Here is a 16,076-nt window from a genome sequence, read left to right as displayed (position 1 = left end):
AAGATGGAAAAGCTAGACAAGAGGCAAAGCCTACCCTCTATCTTCTATCCTGCAGCCACCCTTAAAGTACAACTAGCCGTCAGAACCTTTTAATTTATTGATATTAGGACTCCCTTTTTATTTAATAAAGTTGTAGATACTAGGCAACAGATGTTCATTTCATGTTTTATCCTGGATGCCGACTGTATGATGTACAGCACACTAGCCTACTTGAGTTTTTTCCAGTTACCAAATGCTGTCTACTGTTAAATTTATCTCCTATTAAGGATACTTAACTATGCTTAGTTAAGTAGTTGGAATAGACATGTCGTCTTGAATCTCAGCAGATTCAGGTCACATCTTACTCTCACCTATGAAGATTCTCGGTCTGTTTAATTAAAATGGCCAAATGGCATTTCAGGTGAGCTAACTAGGCCAACTTTAACATTCACGTTGATAGCACTTTTTGTTTGGTTGTTCAAACTTCAGCCATCTTGCTGGAAGCATTGGCCTAGTCTATATATCTGATGAATCAAGATTTCCAATTTGCCTGTGTATGAGTGAAGCAGCTCATGCTCAGTTTACTAGTACTTAAATACAAGTGCAAGAGGGAAATAAGCTTAAATTTGCATCTTTAGGAGTGATTCCATGACATCTAAACTAACTTGAAAAAGGGTATTGTACACTTAAAATGAACTAGATTCTGTTAGAATTGTTTAATACCCAGTCATGCATAATAAAAGTACATACATTGACCACTCCATTTTATAAAATGCAATATAAAAATAAACATTTTATCAAAATAACAGATGTATATTAAACCTAACAACTTTAGGTACACTTAAACCAAAAAGCAAAATCATTTGAACAATCATATTACTGAACTTGTGCCAAAACACCCTCATTCCCTGAAAAAGACCCCTGTATGTATAACCCCTATTTGCCCTAGTATAAATTCAAGTATTTTATTTACAGTATGCAATTAACCTTTGTCCTACTTCCCATGAGACAGTCAAGGTTGCCCAAGGCAGTTTGAGTACCTTCCTCTCAGTTACTGCCTAGCCAGAATTGTTACTTCTGACGTTGTCCTCACTCAGCTAGCTTACCATGGAACTGATTTTTAGAAAGTTTAGTTGAAACAGCCCGATGTTAATTTAACACTGAAAGGGATTTTTTGAGTTAACTCCATTGCTCTTCCTTCCCTCCTACTTTAAAGATAAGAAGTCACTAGAAGTGTGGGCCTATTGTCAAATACATAACCTATTTAGCTTTATAATGCCATCTGCCTCTGAGACAAAAGGGCTGCCTGTCATTAAAGGGCTTGATAGCTCAACTTTTCTACAGTTTTTTTTTTTTTTTAAATAGTGCTTTGGGTACCAAAATATTAACAGCTTCTAGCTGTTAAGCTATAGTTCCTCTTGTGAGAGTCTACACTTTCTCTAGGAAGACAAGCAAAGCATCTGCCCCCATGAGGGAATTAGGAAAAGTTATAGCTGATAATGGATAATGTACTGGCTTTGTCTATGTATGCTATATTACTGATGACAGCTATCATGAATTTAAAAGCTAGATTCCAAAGTCTAACAATTCCAAAACAAAAGTTCTGAGAGGAAAACTTAAGTCTCTATCTACAAGTAAGATGACCAAAGCTATTTTGTTTAAGAATAAAGTACTACAAACTGTCAATTTGTCTTCCAAAGATGACCTTGGTTTGAGGCTACAAATGAAATCTAGTTTGGTTGCTATAGTTTAAGGCATGCCAGAGTGAAAAAGCATTGAAAAAATCAAGTATTGCCCTGGTTGCTGGAGATTTTCCCCCCCCACAAATCCTTTTTAAGGAGGAAGTTTAGTGAAGAGGGAAAGCTCTGTTAGAAAACTTGTTACCAAACTGGTTGAGAGCAGCTCCTCTTAGGCTATGTCTACACTGCACCCTGGTGACATGCAGGGCAGAGGTAACTACATGTCACAGTGAAAAGCAGGGAGCATCCATACTGATGTGTAGCTACACATGCCAAGGAAAGGCTCTGGGCCAGGAGAGGCTCTGGGAGCTCCTCAGTGCCAGAACTTTTCAGTGCTTTGGGGAAAGACTCTAGCAGCAGGACACTATGCTGCTAAAAACAGCAGTGAGCGGGGAGGCACTATGTGGGCAAGTAAGATACATATGCACCAGCTTTAGGCATGTCTTTACTCACCTAAGGAGTACTTTATCATCTGTGTTGCTTTTTATACTAGTGTTAGGGAGAAATGCAGTGTATGTATGCTACATGCCACCAAAAGGGACACATAGTGCAGATGTAGTCTTAGAGGGGAAACTACCCAACCGTGAAAGAGTAAGAATAAAGCCTGCCATGCACCCACTTCAAAGACAAATGCTGTATCCTGGAGTGTCTTTTTTTTTAAAAATTTTTGGTGGTGGACAGAGGGGAATTAGTAGTCGGCATTCACTCAAACCATTCAAGACACCCCAACGCATTTTTGGCAGTTAATTTAGTTAGATTGCTTAAAACCATAATTGTCAACCTAAGCTATGCCACATTCTGCTTATTTTGCTAGGTGGAAGAAGAGCTGGATTTATCTCCACAATAACGGCAAGCACTGCACAGTAGATCTGAGAGGAAAGTTTTGCTCAAATGAAGAGACACTAGCCAGCCCTGCATTTCTGCCCGGTCTGCACAAAAGTTGGGGGCTGACAGATTGTTAATGACAGGAATGATATTTCTCATCTGAAATACTTTTCCCCCATGAAAATTAAGACTAGTATAGAAAGGGGCAGGGGCTGTCATACATTGATGTTAGAGGCAGGAGTCTCTCTCCTACTATCTTTCATACCTAAAAAGGGGAAGGAAAGAAGAAAGCTATATTCTCTCTCAATAGACTCTTGCCAGCATCCTACGCAACAGTAAAAGGGATCTGCTAGTCTTTCTGTTCAAGTGACAGGATATGAACTTCTTGTCCCCATTGGACCTATGAACTGCTAATTAGAAAAAATTTTATACCTTTCATTCCTTTCAAAACCCAGTCCCACTCTTCTATTGCTTGAATAAAAGAGCTAGCATTTTACCAAGTCAGGGAGCTGTGATTTCCCTAATCTATTCCTTCCCAAATTCTTTTTGGCAACAAAGTCATGCTATGGTGTAATCTAGGAAGAGACATTCAAACAAGCACAGTTTGGCACTCAGAGAAAAGGATGGTCCAACTACTTGAGACCATACATTTCATATTTACAGTAAGATAACCGGTCCCTCTTTCCCACTTGGTATTCCGTAAAAAGATTTACCCTCCCAACCCCTCTCCTTCCCTATCCCCCCAAAGAAATTCCAGCCATTTAAAAAGTGCTATAAAGATGAGGTGTTTGGTTATAATCAGTGTTCTTGTCCACTGACATACCCTTTTAAATAACGGGGTGTGCCTTCCTGGCTGTAATGAGGTTTCACCTTTGCACTATTTATATAGTGCATGATGTGCAAAGATAATGTGCTCAGAGTTCATTTAAAATTCAATACCATGACACAGAATGAACTTGAGGAACAGCCTATACAGATGCAGGACGCGTTAACCTCATTTGACATTAGAACTAAGGATCTAAAGTACTGGAACACACAACCTAAGCTTAAGCCCTACAGAACTGACCAAAGTCTACACTTTACATAGAAGCTGCCATCCAAAGAGAAAGGGATGAATAATAGCAACAGTGTTACTTAAACCAGGACAAACATGAACAGAGAGCAACTGCAATACAACAAATCTGAACATTCTTTAAAAATATCTGTCTGCATTTGGTTTACAAAGACTCGGATTCAAAAATTCTATCCAAAGTAATGTAGCTCAAGAACTACCGTGCTTTCTCTTACTTAATATTGCCTTCTACAGATGTTACCCGCTACAAAATCTTTCCACATAGATTCTATTTAAGTTACTTAGGGAAGTTGAAAAGTAAGGCAGGGCATCCAAGTGATCACCTGAAGGAAAGAGCAACTGATTATATCTGAGTGAATGACCTCACTCCTTCTCAAGTTGTCTATATTGTTGTAAATATTCAAAGTTGCATCTTATTGCAAAAAAGCTATGCAATACATGATCTGAAGGGCTCAATCTTCTGGAAGTGGAATTTGTGTCTGATTACACTATGCTTTGAAATAACTAGTCACAATGTTTACAAAATTATGGTAACTTTCTCCTTTCAAATCAAAGGGCAAATCTGTTAGGAATTCCCCACACACAGAGCGTGCAAAATATCAGGGAGAAGCTCCAGTACGCATTCTGATACTCCTGGAACATGCTATTGCACAGACAGGACCAGGTAATTAGGTTCAGGACTGTGACTTGGACATTTCTGACAATCTCCACTGACAGAGCATCACTTTGCAGGATGCAGTGATGATGCTATTTTCTGATGATTGCCAAACTAGCAAGTCTTTTCTGCCTTTTACCCTGAGAGAGACACTTATGAGATTCACTCTAATGAGATATTTTTTTCTCTCACTACTAAGAGGAATTTACTAGACTGCATCTTTCACACTGGGATTAACAATCCTTAACACTTGAGGTGACTTGGGAATTGTGTGACCTGCCTAGATTCCAAAGAGAACTCTGCCTTGCCCCCATCTCACCCTCTTTAACTTGCTTTGGTTCCACAGCATAAAATGCCTCTACTCACAAACTGGAGGTTTAGGAGTAAGGAAGAGTTCATAACCCCACTGTGTTCTTACTCCTTTCAGAACAGGAGAGGGCATCTAGACTGACTGTGCAAGGAAGCTTCCTTTAACTGATTTGTTAATAACAGTAGTAGAGTTGAGGTTTCATGCCTCGCAGAGGCTCTTCACTCTGCTTCTCCTCAGCATCCCCACTCACTACAGCTTCAGATGGTGAGCTGTCACCTGGAAGAACCAGCTCAGAGAAGTCATGCAGAAAATCCTCTTCCGAGGCGAGCAGCAACTCATTCCAGGCAGCGACATCCAGCTTCCCTGATGTGCCACCATATTCTTCAGGAAGGATCCTTTGTGGAAGGTTTTGATGAAGAGAATTCAAATCAGAGCCATGAAGAAAAAACTGAGGAAGAAAATCCCAAAATATATTTTATTAAAGTATCAGACACCTTTTCAGCTTGTAATCAAGCATTTTAAAACTCCAGCAAGACCAGCACATGACAAGTAGGGAGAGTCTATTTTGCTCTTTAAATAATTCTAAGGGGGCATGTTTCAACTGGCTCTGCATGCACAATTGCAAGCAACATCATTTTCTTTTTGCAAAGGACAGTGCACAACATTGTGCATGCAAGAGTAGAAGCCAGTTCGATACCTTTTTGAAAGTCTCGCCTTATAGGCGATCCAGTTAGTAAATCTTAATCACAATAACCACGTTTCCAGTTCAGTTTGAGTCTAAACTCATTCACAAGGACTGGGAGTGCAGAGAAGGCAGCACTCAGCCTTGTGGAGAGAGGCATCCTCTTCTGCGTGTGAAAGGGAAGAATCAACGAACTGCAGGGGGAACTGCATCCAACCTGTTTAGCTGATGAGAAAGTTACAACAACACAGGACCTTTGAGAAAGGAAGGGGAAGAATAAAGAGGAGTAAGAGAAAAGACAACTCAGAAGATTTCCTCCAACAAACATAACATTAATGCATAGAATGCTGTTGGCTCAATAATCCAACTCCAGAGGAAAGTTACTATACTGATTACATAATATAGGTCCTAAAAATGTGCATTTAACCAGGTAAAATGCCAGATTGTATTTATCAAAGAAAGCCAACCACTTCTGTCATTCTTCTGAGAAATCCTACTGACCAGTCTCCCTAACCCTCAGCACGTTCAAAGTGATACAGTTATGACAGAGCCAGACAAAAGCTAGGAAGCAAAGGATGATATAGTCACAGGCAGATCGAATAAAGGACACTGCCATTTCCAACTTTTATCTGTTTCAATATTCTTTACATTTCATGTCCAGCAAAGAGCTTGTCATTAAGTCCAATATTAAAAGGCACAATCACTTACCCTGTTTGCTATCTTTTCCTTCAGAAAAGGCTTGATGATTGCAAAAATTCCTTTGAATATGCGAGGCTCATTTATAATATTGACGGCTTTGATTCTAATGGGAAAACCATCCTGGGGGAGGAAGAGATTTTTACAGCAGTTTAGAAACACTGGACAGCTTTTTCTATTTAACCTTACTGACACTGACTGCCCACACAACCCAATTGCTCCCAAGATTCTATTTGCAATTCAAATGTAAATTGATGCAGTGAAGTAGAGTATATTGGTGCAAGAATCGGACAAAAAACAGAGTATCTGGCACTCACATAGAGCCTGACAGCACTCTTGGTTCAGGAGATGTACCTCCAATAGTACATTTCATTTACTATGTCTCTACTTTTGCCCCAGCCTTCTTTTGAAAAAATATAATGTTTTTAATTAAGGCAGGAGCAGCTCCTATATAAAAATTATGCAAAATGAATGACCCTGGATTCTGAGGGTCGGATTCCCTGTACTACTGGGGAATCAAAAGCACTGACTGGCCAGAAAGAAGCCCATGTTTTAAACAAAACATTTTAAATGATTAAGGGTCAGAGCCCATGTTATTTGGAAAAACTTTCATGTATTTGCACAGAAGGAGAAAACCTATTGCTACTATTCAACTGGAAATCTGACAAGTTGGTCAAGTTGACTGCAAAAGATAAAGGGGCCCTACACTGGTGGACACCACATCAGCACATAGAGCCGAGGGAGGTTAGAATGCTGTCTCAGCTGCCAGTGGAACACAGGGCTTTGCAGTACAAACTGCAATTAAAAAATAAGGTTAGTCATGGTGCTTTCACTGGGAGGCTTTCAGGAGGAAGAATCACTAAAGAGAAAAGATGTTTTTAAGGATTATGGTTTCATCATTGAGTTATTGATGCTGCCCTCTACCAATAACCAAGTCTGGCCGTACAGAGAACACATTCATTGCTTGGACTGAAGAGAGTGGACACTTGCACTGCACAAATGTTTTCCCTCTGTAAAATGTTTAATGAAGTTGGGGGCTCTCGGCAGCGAGTGATTGATAACTCTTGCAAAAGCAAGGTAGTGTGGTCAGAATCTGGGCAAGTTTCTTTGCATGGGTCAGCCAAGTTACCCCAAATCTAGCTAGCAAAAACTCTGATTATTCTAGTCCTGTGGTTGTCTCCTCTCACCACAGGCTTTCAAGCGTGCCAAATAGCATCTGCTATAGAATAAGAACTAGTGCACTCATCTCACACGCGACTTACACCAAATTTCAACTGGGGTCTTCAATGTCAAGTATTAGTCCCTCACCACACTTCTGTGTAATTATTTTATTATATCTGTACTTATCAGTTGAAATTTATCACCCATTTTACTTGTGTAAGTTAATTGTAGATTCAGACAGAACTTTGCAAAACAATCATATTCAGACTGTGGAACTTCTGTAAGAATGGTGAGAAGTGAGAAGTATTAGCCAGTGTGCAATTAAGTGTCTATTCTTGTTTCCACAGAACTCTCCTCATTCTCCCTGCAGGGATCCAGCAAAAAAGCATGCACACCTCAGACTAGACTAAAGCTCACGGGAAGAAGAAAAAGTCATTCAATAGGAGCTTGCCTACAGTTACATTACCATGCTCCCCTCTAGATCAGAGGTGGGCAAACTACAGCCCGTGGGCCACATCCGGCCTGCAGGACCATCCTGCCTGGCCCCTGAGCTCCTGGCCCCGGAGGCTAGCCCTCTCCCCCACAGCCTCAGCTCACAACACTGCCAGGGCAATGCTCTACGTGGCGGGGCTGTGAGATCTTGCTGGGCAGCGCAGCTGCAGAGCCGCAGCCTGACCTGGTGCTCTGTGCTGCATGGTGGCATGGCTGGCTCCAGCTGGGCGGCACGGCTGCCTGTCCTGGTGCTCTGGGCTGTGCGGCTGTAACACTGCCAGCCACCAGTACTCCAGGCAGCGTGGTAAGGTGTGTGTGTGTGTGGGGGGGGGAGAGATAGAGGGTAGGGGAGTTCGGAGCAGTGATTAGGTGGGGGGGTGTGAATAGGGGTTGGGGCAGTCAGAGGGCAGGGAACGGGGGGTTGAATGGGGGCAGGGGTCCTAGGAGGGGGGCAGTCAGGAAGGAGGGGGCGGTTGGATGAGGTAGCAGGGGGCAGTCGGGGCAGGGGTTCCAGGGGCGGTCAGGGAGAAGGAGCGATTGGATGGGGCAGAGGTCCCAGGGGGCAGTCAGGAATGAGAGGAGGGGTTGGATGGGGGTGGCAGGGGGGCCATCAGGGGACAGAGAACGGGGGGCGAAAGCGGGGGGGCGTCAGATGGGGGCAGGGACCAGGCCACGCCTGGCTGTTTTGGGAGGCATAGCCTCCCCTAACTGGCCCTCCATACAATTTCAGAAACCCAATGTGGCCCTCAGGCCAAAAAGTTTGCCCGCCCCTGCTCTAGACTATAGAAAATGCTACAACTAAAATTATCTTGCTCTCCTGCCACTCAGACAAAGTAACCTGTGTCTGCTTTGCACTTCCTTCTATGCTGCCCCCTTAGGCTTGGAGCAGCCTCTTCTCAACCTCTTTCCTCTTAGAAATCTTTCCTCAAAACACAACTTTCAGGGAAGCCTTTCAAAAGTCAACTCTGCAAAATTCCTGCAGCACCACTTGAAATTTGCGCGATCACCCAAGACTCAGTGTGTGAATGGTTCTATGTCCCATCTAGACTGGAAGCTCCTTTAGCAAAGACCATTTATACATCAGAGCATATTATCAACATTCAAAGATCAGCAAGGGGGTCTCTTCTCCCTAGTCTTACATCATTTATCCTCCCCCTACCAGATGGCAAGCGGGCTCAACAACTCAAACTTCAAGTTCCCAAAGTAGCAGCAGACTTGGGAGGCTCGGAGTATAAAGTCAGACCCATTAGCAGCCAGCATCAACCAGTTAAGAGCTGGCAGAGGGCAGAAATGCATTTTTAAAAGCATTCAGGTAAAAGCCAACATATGAATTTTTTTTAGCATTAGCAGAACTCTAGACATAGAAGCAGTAGTTTACAGTGCACAAGTCAGGTCTTACCTGAAGAATTCCAATCACTTTTTTAGCTACAAAAGGACCAAAATGAGATGCCTTAGATAAACTGACTCCTTTGTAGTCTGCAAGGATTACAATTCCATTCACTTGGGTCTCTTCAGACTGAATGAGTTTTTCTAATGTTAAGTATATGGCACGAATGTTCTCAGTAATTGGATAATTACTTGGTATCCATCTGTCTAAGGTTACAAAACGTATGGTTATTTGGAAAGTAAATATAAAATGACAATATATATATATATATATATATATGCCAAAAAATGATGATCTATTTTCCAGAACTCCGAAATTATTCTTTAACACCCACACTACTAGTTCACAGTAACATTTCTCAAGCAAGATGCCATATTTACTTCAAAGAGCAAAGGCTGTGGTCTTAAGAACCCCCTACTTTCCCCAGCATAGATTACTAGAAGAGAAATCATTTCATCTCAGAAAGAAAGCAGGTAGATGGGACAGCGAAGTATGAAAACAGTTTACAGCAGACCTGGCAGCACTGAACGCAGATTTGGGATGTCAGAGGCTCTTTGCCCCACCTTGAACCCCCAGCTTGTTGTCGAAGAGGCTTATTATAAACTTGCATCTAGAAGACAGCAGACTTATTGCTATCTCAGGCTGATTGCACATTCATATTTTTCTCAAATCATCAGGCAACCACATTAACCCACTTTGTATTTTTGGTTTTAGTCAACTGCAGCTATTGCTAAAATAGGAAAAAAGTGATCTAAATTGGACAAACAACAGACATTAATCCTTTCACTTTTCAGATTTCAAAAGGAAGCAATGCCATGTAATCTGCAAGAATCACCAGTGTCCGCAAGGGAGCAAGAAATAGACTTTGGCACAGTCAGAGATACCTCAAAGATGCAAAGAATCTTGTTCCAACCAGGGAATTCAGGCATTACAATACCTGGACGAATGCAGACAACGTGGCGTCCCTCAGTGTCCAAGTGAGGCAGCACAGTGACAAAGCCAGATGCTAGGACAGCCTTAATTGCAGATGGTTTCAAGTTATTGAAGACCTCAGGCCAGCTCCTCCTGCAGCTGTGATAGTTCACCAGAAGCTGAAGCGCTCGGTCATAATCAAATTTCCTGGCTCTAAGGAACCTTAGCAAGAAAGCATCGTCCAGACACGTGCCCAGAGTAGGGTAATCCTTACACACCATGTCTCGGAGGGCTTGCACATCACGAAGCCTCCATTCAGGTTTCTCCTGCAGCTCTTCACGAGCCTTGGCAATAAGATCAGGAGACAGTGAGCACACATACCTTGGCCGATCTGGCAGGAACTCATTATCCGATGGAGACCCCACGGATGGGCTTGTTCGGGTACAATCACTGTCTCCTGACATTAGTTAGCAGGAAGTCTGTCCAAAACAACACACACAACAAATAATCTCCATACTATCAGTCATAATGTTTAGTATTTACATAGTATGTATTATCCCTAAGAAACAGGTGGGAAAATTATGGCACAGAGAGGCTAAGTGGCTCAATCACAGGCACAATGGGAATTGGTATTAGAGCCAGAATTAGCATTCAGGAGTTCCTGTCTCCCTGTCCTAGAATCAGATTACTAGATCATGTCATTGTTTTATGCCCCAAAACAGTATAAAATAATATTAGAAGAAGCTTTTGCACATAAGTCAGTTGATGATGACAGAGCTATAGAGCTGTGCCACCAATAAACTGCAAACGGTAAATCAAAGAGAAATAAGTTTGTATTAGCATTTCATTTACTTTCAGTTTTTAATTGGATATAAATTGTCCTGATTGGGATTTTTAGGGTCTCTTACACCAACAGATCTGTATCAGTACAGCTGACTAAAGTTTTCTAAGTCTCTGCATAAAGTATTGGTCAAGTCACAGTCACTACACTAAGAAACTCTTCTGACTATCGGCTTGCAGTAGGAAGTTTTCATTGAGATCCCCTGCAAAGTTGTGTGTAACTGCCAATGAGCATTTATGACATTTATGTCATTTGGGCAATTAGATACTTTATAGTCAGATGTGTAGCATTCCAGAAGTACATGTCTTAATTATACTGGAAAGTACTGCAGTGCACAGACTGGAGAAGTGTAGTAGATACAGAAACAAATTCTTATTGCAACAGTTTCTCAAATATATAGTAGATTAAACAGCAGATACCTTCAAACTGGAAATGTGAATTATGTTGCAGAGTCCTTTATTGCCTAAACACAAGAACCGCCACACTGGGTCAGACCAAAGGTTGATCTAGCCCAGTATCCTGTCTTCCGACAGTGGCCAGTGCCAGATGCCCCAGAGGGAATGAACAGAACAGGTCATCATCAAGTGAGTGAGGCCAACCAGCAAAAATTAAGATGTTTGTACATCAGTGCGAGGAGCCTAGTAACAAAATAGAGGAACTAGAGCTATTAGTGCAGGAACTGAAACCAGATATTATAGGGATAACAGAAACATGGTGGAATAGTAGTCATGACTGGACTACAGGTATTGAAGGCTGTGTGCTGTTTAGGAAAGACAGAAATAAAGGTAAAGGTAGTGGAGTAGCATTGTATATCAACGATGAGGTAGAATGTAAAGAAATAAGAAGCGATTGAATGGATAAGACAGAGTTCGTCTGGGTAAAAATTACACTGGGGAAGAAAACTACTAGAGCCTCCCCTGCGATAGTGCTTGGGGTGTGCTATAGACCACCGTGATCTAATTTGGATATGGATAGAGCCCTCTTTAATGTTTTTAATGAAGTAAATACTAATGGAAACTGCGTGATCATGGGAGACTTTAATTTCCCAGATATAGATTGGAGAACGAGTGCTAGTAATAACAATAGGGCTCAGATTTTCCTAGATGCGATATCTGATGGATTCCTTCATCAAGTAGTTGCTGAACCGACTAGAGGGAATGCCATTTTAGATTTGGTTTTGGTGAGTAGCGTGGACCTCATAGAAGAAATGGTTGTAGGGGACAATCTTGGTTCAAGCGATCATGAGCTAATTCAGTTCAAACTGAACGGAAGGATTAACAAAAATAAATCTGCAACTAGGGTTTTTGATTTCAAAAGGGCTGACTTTCAAAAATTAAGGAAATTAGTTAAGGAAGTGGATTGGACTGAAGAATTTATGGATCTAAAGGCAGAGGAGGCCTGGGATTACTTTAAATCAAAGCTGCAGAAGCTATCGGAAGCCTGCATCCCAAGAAAGGGGAAAAAATTCATAGGCAGGAGTTGTAGACCAAGCATCTCAGAGAGGCGATTAAGAAAAAGCAGAAAGCATACAGGGAGTGGAAGATGGCAGGGATCAGCAAGGAAAGCTACCTTATTGAGGTCAACACATGTAGAGATAAAGTGAGACAGGCCAAAAGTCAAGTAGAGTTGGACCTTGCAAAGGGAATTAAAATCAATAGTAAAAGGTTCTATAGCCATATAAATAAGAAGAAAAAGAAAGAAAGAAGAAGTGGGGCCACTAAACACTGAGGATGGAGTGGAGGTCAAGGATAATCTACGCATGGCCCAATATCTAAACAAATACTTTGCCTCAGTCTTTAATAAGGCTAAAGAGGATCTTAGGGATAATGGTAGGATGACAAATGGGAATAAGGATATGGAGGCAGATATTACCATACCTGAGGTAGAAGTGAAACCTGAACAGCTTAATGGGACTAAATCGGGGGGCCCAGATAATCTGCATCCAAGAATATTAAAGGCACTGGCACATGAAATTGCAAACCCATTAGCAAGAATTTTTAATGAGTCTGTAAACTCAGGGGTTGTACCGTATGACTGGAGAATTGCTAACAGACTTCCTATTTTTAAGAAAGGAAAAAAAAGTGATCCAGGTAACTACAGGCCTGTTAGTTTGACATCTGTAGTATGCAAGGTCTTAGAAAAAATTTTGAAGGAGAAAGTAGTTAAGGACATTGAGGTCAATGGTAAATAGGACAAAATACAACATGGTTTTACAAAAGGTAGATCATGCCAAACCAACCTCATCTCCTTCTTTGAGAAAGTAACAGATTTCTTAGACAAAGGAAATGCAATGGATCTAATTTACCTAGATTTCAGTAAGGCGTTTGATACTGTGCCACATAGGGAATTATTAGTTAAATTGGAAAAGATGGGGATCAATATGAAAATTGAAAGGTGGATAAGGAATTGGTTAACAGGGAGACTATTGCAGGTCCTACTGAAAGGTGAACTGTCGGGCTGGAGAGAGGTTACCAGTGGAGTTCCTCAGGGATCAGTTTTGGGACCAATCTCATTTAATCTTTTTATTACTGACCTCGGCACAAAAAGTGGAAGTGTGCTAATAAAGTTTGCGGATGATACAAAGCTGGGAGGTATTGCCAATTTAGAGAATGACCGGGAAATCATACAGGAAGATTTGGATGACCTTGTAGACTGGAGTAATAGTAATAGGATGAAATTTAACAGTGAGAAGTGTAAGGTTATGCATTTAGGGATTAATAACAAGAATTTTAGTTATAAGTTGGGGACGCATCAGTTAGAAGTAACGGAGGAAGAGAAGGACCTCAGAGTATTGGTTGATCATAGGACGACTATGAGCCGCCAATGTGATATGGCCGTGAAAAGAGCTAATGCGGTCTTGGGATGCATCAGGCAAGGTATTTCCAGTAGAGATAAGGAGGTTTTAGTACCATTATGCAAGGCATTGGTGAGAACTCACCTGGAATACTGTGTGCAGTTCTGGTCTCCTATGTTTAAGAAGGATGAATTCAAACTGGAACAGGTACAGAGAAGGGCTACTAGGATGATCCGAGGAATGGAAAACCTGTCTTATGAAAGGAGACTCAAAGAGCTTGGCTTGTTTATCCTAACTAAAAGACGGTTGAGGGGAGATATGATTGCTCTCTATAAATATATCAGAGGGATAAATACCGGAGAGGGAGAGGAATTATTTAAGCTCAGTACCAATGTGGACACAAGAACAAATGGATATAAACTGGTCATCGGGAAGTTTAAACTTGAAATTAGACGAAGGTTTCTAACCATGAGAAGAGTGAAGTTTTGGAATAGCCTTCCAAGGGAAGCAGTGGGGGCAAAAGACCTATCTGGCTTTAAGATTAAGCTTGATAAGTTTATGGAGGAGATAGTCTGATGGGACAACATGATTTTGGTAATTAACTGATCTTTAACTATTCATGGTAAATAGGCCCAATGGCCTGTGATGGGATGGGATCGGAGTTACTACAGAGAATTCTTTCCTGGCTGGTGAATCTTTCCCATATGCGCAGGGTTTAGCTGATCGCCATATTTGGGGTCGGGAAGGAATTTTCCTCCAGGGCAGATTGGAAGAGGCCCTGGAGGTTTTTTGCCTTCCTCTGTAGCACGGGGCACAGGTCACTTGCTAGAGGAGTCTCTGCTCCTTGAAGTCTTTAAACCACAATTTGAGGACTTCAATAGCTCAGACATAGGTGAGAGGTTTTCTGCAGGAGTGGGTGGGTGAGATTCTGTGGCCTGCGTTGTGCAGGAGGTCGAACTAGATGATCATAATGGTCCCTTCTGACTTTAGTATCTATGATCCATCCCGTCGCTCATTCCCAGCTTCTGGCAAACAGGGGTTAGGGACATATGGTGAGTGGACAAGGGAGAGGGGAAGAGAATAAAGGATGAAATACTATATTTGAGTTATTTCTTGGAGCTTGATTTGGGACTGGCACTAGGAAAAAGTAGGATTAAATTTGTGGCTCCTGTGATTCACATTCACCTGCACAGAGCCCTTCTGAAAGAGGTGCTGGGCGAGGAGAAGGCTGTGCCTTCCCCTAGAGTATTGAGTAGGGATCATCTGTATAAACATCGCACAGGATCAACTCTCTGATGCAACTGCATCCTTTCATCTTCTACAGCAGAGCCTAGGGACTCGGTGCGAGGGAGCAGGATGGGCGTTTGGGTTATTTCCTGGGACGTGTCTCCTCTCATCGCACCCCAGGGCGGCTAGGCTGTAGTCTGGATAGCGGCAGCAGGGGCTAAGCATCACCCTCATCTGTTCGCAGCCGGGGCTGTCAGCCCTTTAGGCACCACAGCGGGCGCCCAGGCGGGATTGGGAGGGGGCCGATTTCCCTGAGCACCTGCCCCCTGGCAGGGGACCCTGCTCAGTCGGGCCCAGGGGCCAGGACCCGGCCACTGCGCCAGGGGCAAGACTGGCAGCCTCCCAGGCCCTGTATCAATGTCACAGACCCCCACTGACAGCCCCGAGCCCCCCAATCCGGGGGGGGGCGCCCCCGGCCCCTCCACGCGCTCAGTCCCACGGCAAGAGAGGCTGCCCCTCCCCCACTGCCTCTCTCCTCACGCCGGCCCGCCACGCCCCATCGCCCGGGCCCGGGCCGCGCCCTCCCCATGCAAATTACCGGAGCGCCGGCTCCGAGCCGAAGGAACCGTTCCGGGGGATCAGACGCCGTGACCCCGGAACCACAACGCCCGCGGCCCGCCGGAAGTGACGCAAAGGCGGCGGGAGCGCTCAGGCGCTGAACGCCCGGCCTCCGGCGGGGGCGGGGGGTCCTTAATGCCCCCGCACTTTCTGAGGGGGTGGCCCCACCCCCCACCCCCGCCGTCGTGGTACCTTCCGGGCGGGTGAGGATCTGCTCCCCCACGTGTGGTAGGGCCTTCCGGGGCTGCGGGGTGGCCTGGTGGGCCGTTACCCCTCAACACGTGGTGGTACCTTCCAGGGGAGCGAGGCTGTCACCCCCCCCCGCCCCCATACACATTGCTATACTTTCTGGGGTGTGAGGCTGCCCCCCCCCCACTGCTGTACCTGAATGGGGCGGGGGTCAAGCTGTGCCATGTCTCCCCACCCCACGTTATGGTACCTTCGGGGGGCGAGGCTGTGTCCCGTCCCCCCCCCCCCCCCCCACAACATTGTGGTACCTTCCAGATGCGTGTGTTCTCGTGCACGCCACACCTCGGTACCTTCACCCTCCTGGGGCTGGGGAAGCAGCTCCAGGTCCTGCCAGCAGAGCAGGGTGCGCACAACACAGTGCAACCCCCGGCAGGAGACCACAGTCCCCAGCCCGCACTGGGGCTGCCTGCAGGATCACTGGTCCCAGCGGGGCCCTG

At 43.9% G+C, this 16,076-nt stretch overlaps 1 protein-coding gene across 4 annotated transcripts; it reads right to left on the bottom strand.

Annotated features, from left to right (window-relative positions):
* Window positions 1-683: 683 nt before the first annotated feature.
* Window positions 684-15,513, bottom strand: TTPAL (alpha tocopherol transfer protein like). 4 transcript variants are annotated; one of them, XR_006275494.1, is made up of 6 exons: window positions 15,371-15,501; window positions 9,936-10,389; window positions 9,011-9,204; window positions 5,971-6,081; window positions 5,278-5,516; window positions 4,896-5,028 (listed from the first exon to the last, which is right to left on the bottom strand). XR_006275494.1 is itself a non-coding variant. In XM_038370090.2 (5 exons), the coding sequence occupies exons 2-5, from the start codon at window positions 10,372-10,374 to the stop codon at window positions 4,753-4,755; spliced, it is 1,020 nt and encodes a 339-aa protein (XP_038226018.1). In that variant the 5' UTR covers window positions 10,375-10,389; window positions 15,371-15,513; the 3' UTR covers window positions 684-4,752. The 4 variants fall into 4 exon arrangements, 3 of the variants coding, with proteins under 3 accessions (XP_038226018.1, XP_038226021.1, XP_043352185.1); XM_038370090.2 differs by lacking the exon at window positions 5,278-5,516 and having other exon boundaries at window positions 684-5,028; window positions 15,371-15,513; XM_038370093.2 differs by having other exon boundaries at window positions 684-5,516.
* Window positions 15,514-16,076: the final 563 nt, after the last annotated feature.

Source organism: Dermochelys coriacea, chromosome 13 (genome assembly GCF_009764565.3).
Source record: "Dermochelys coriacea isolate rDerCor1 chromosome 13, rDerCor1.pri.v4, whole genome shotgun sequence".
NCBI classification, from domain to species: Eukaryota; Metazoa; Chordata; order Testudines; family Dermochelyidae; genus Dermochelys; species Dermochelys coriacea.
This window is presented reverse-complemented; position numbering and strand designations above follow the sequence as displayed.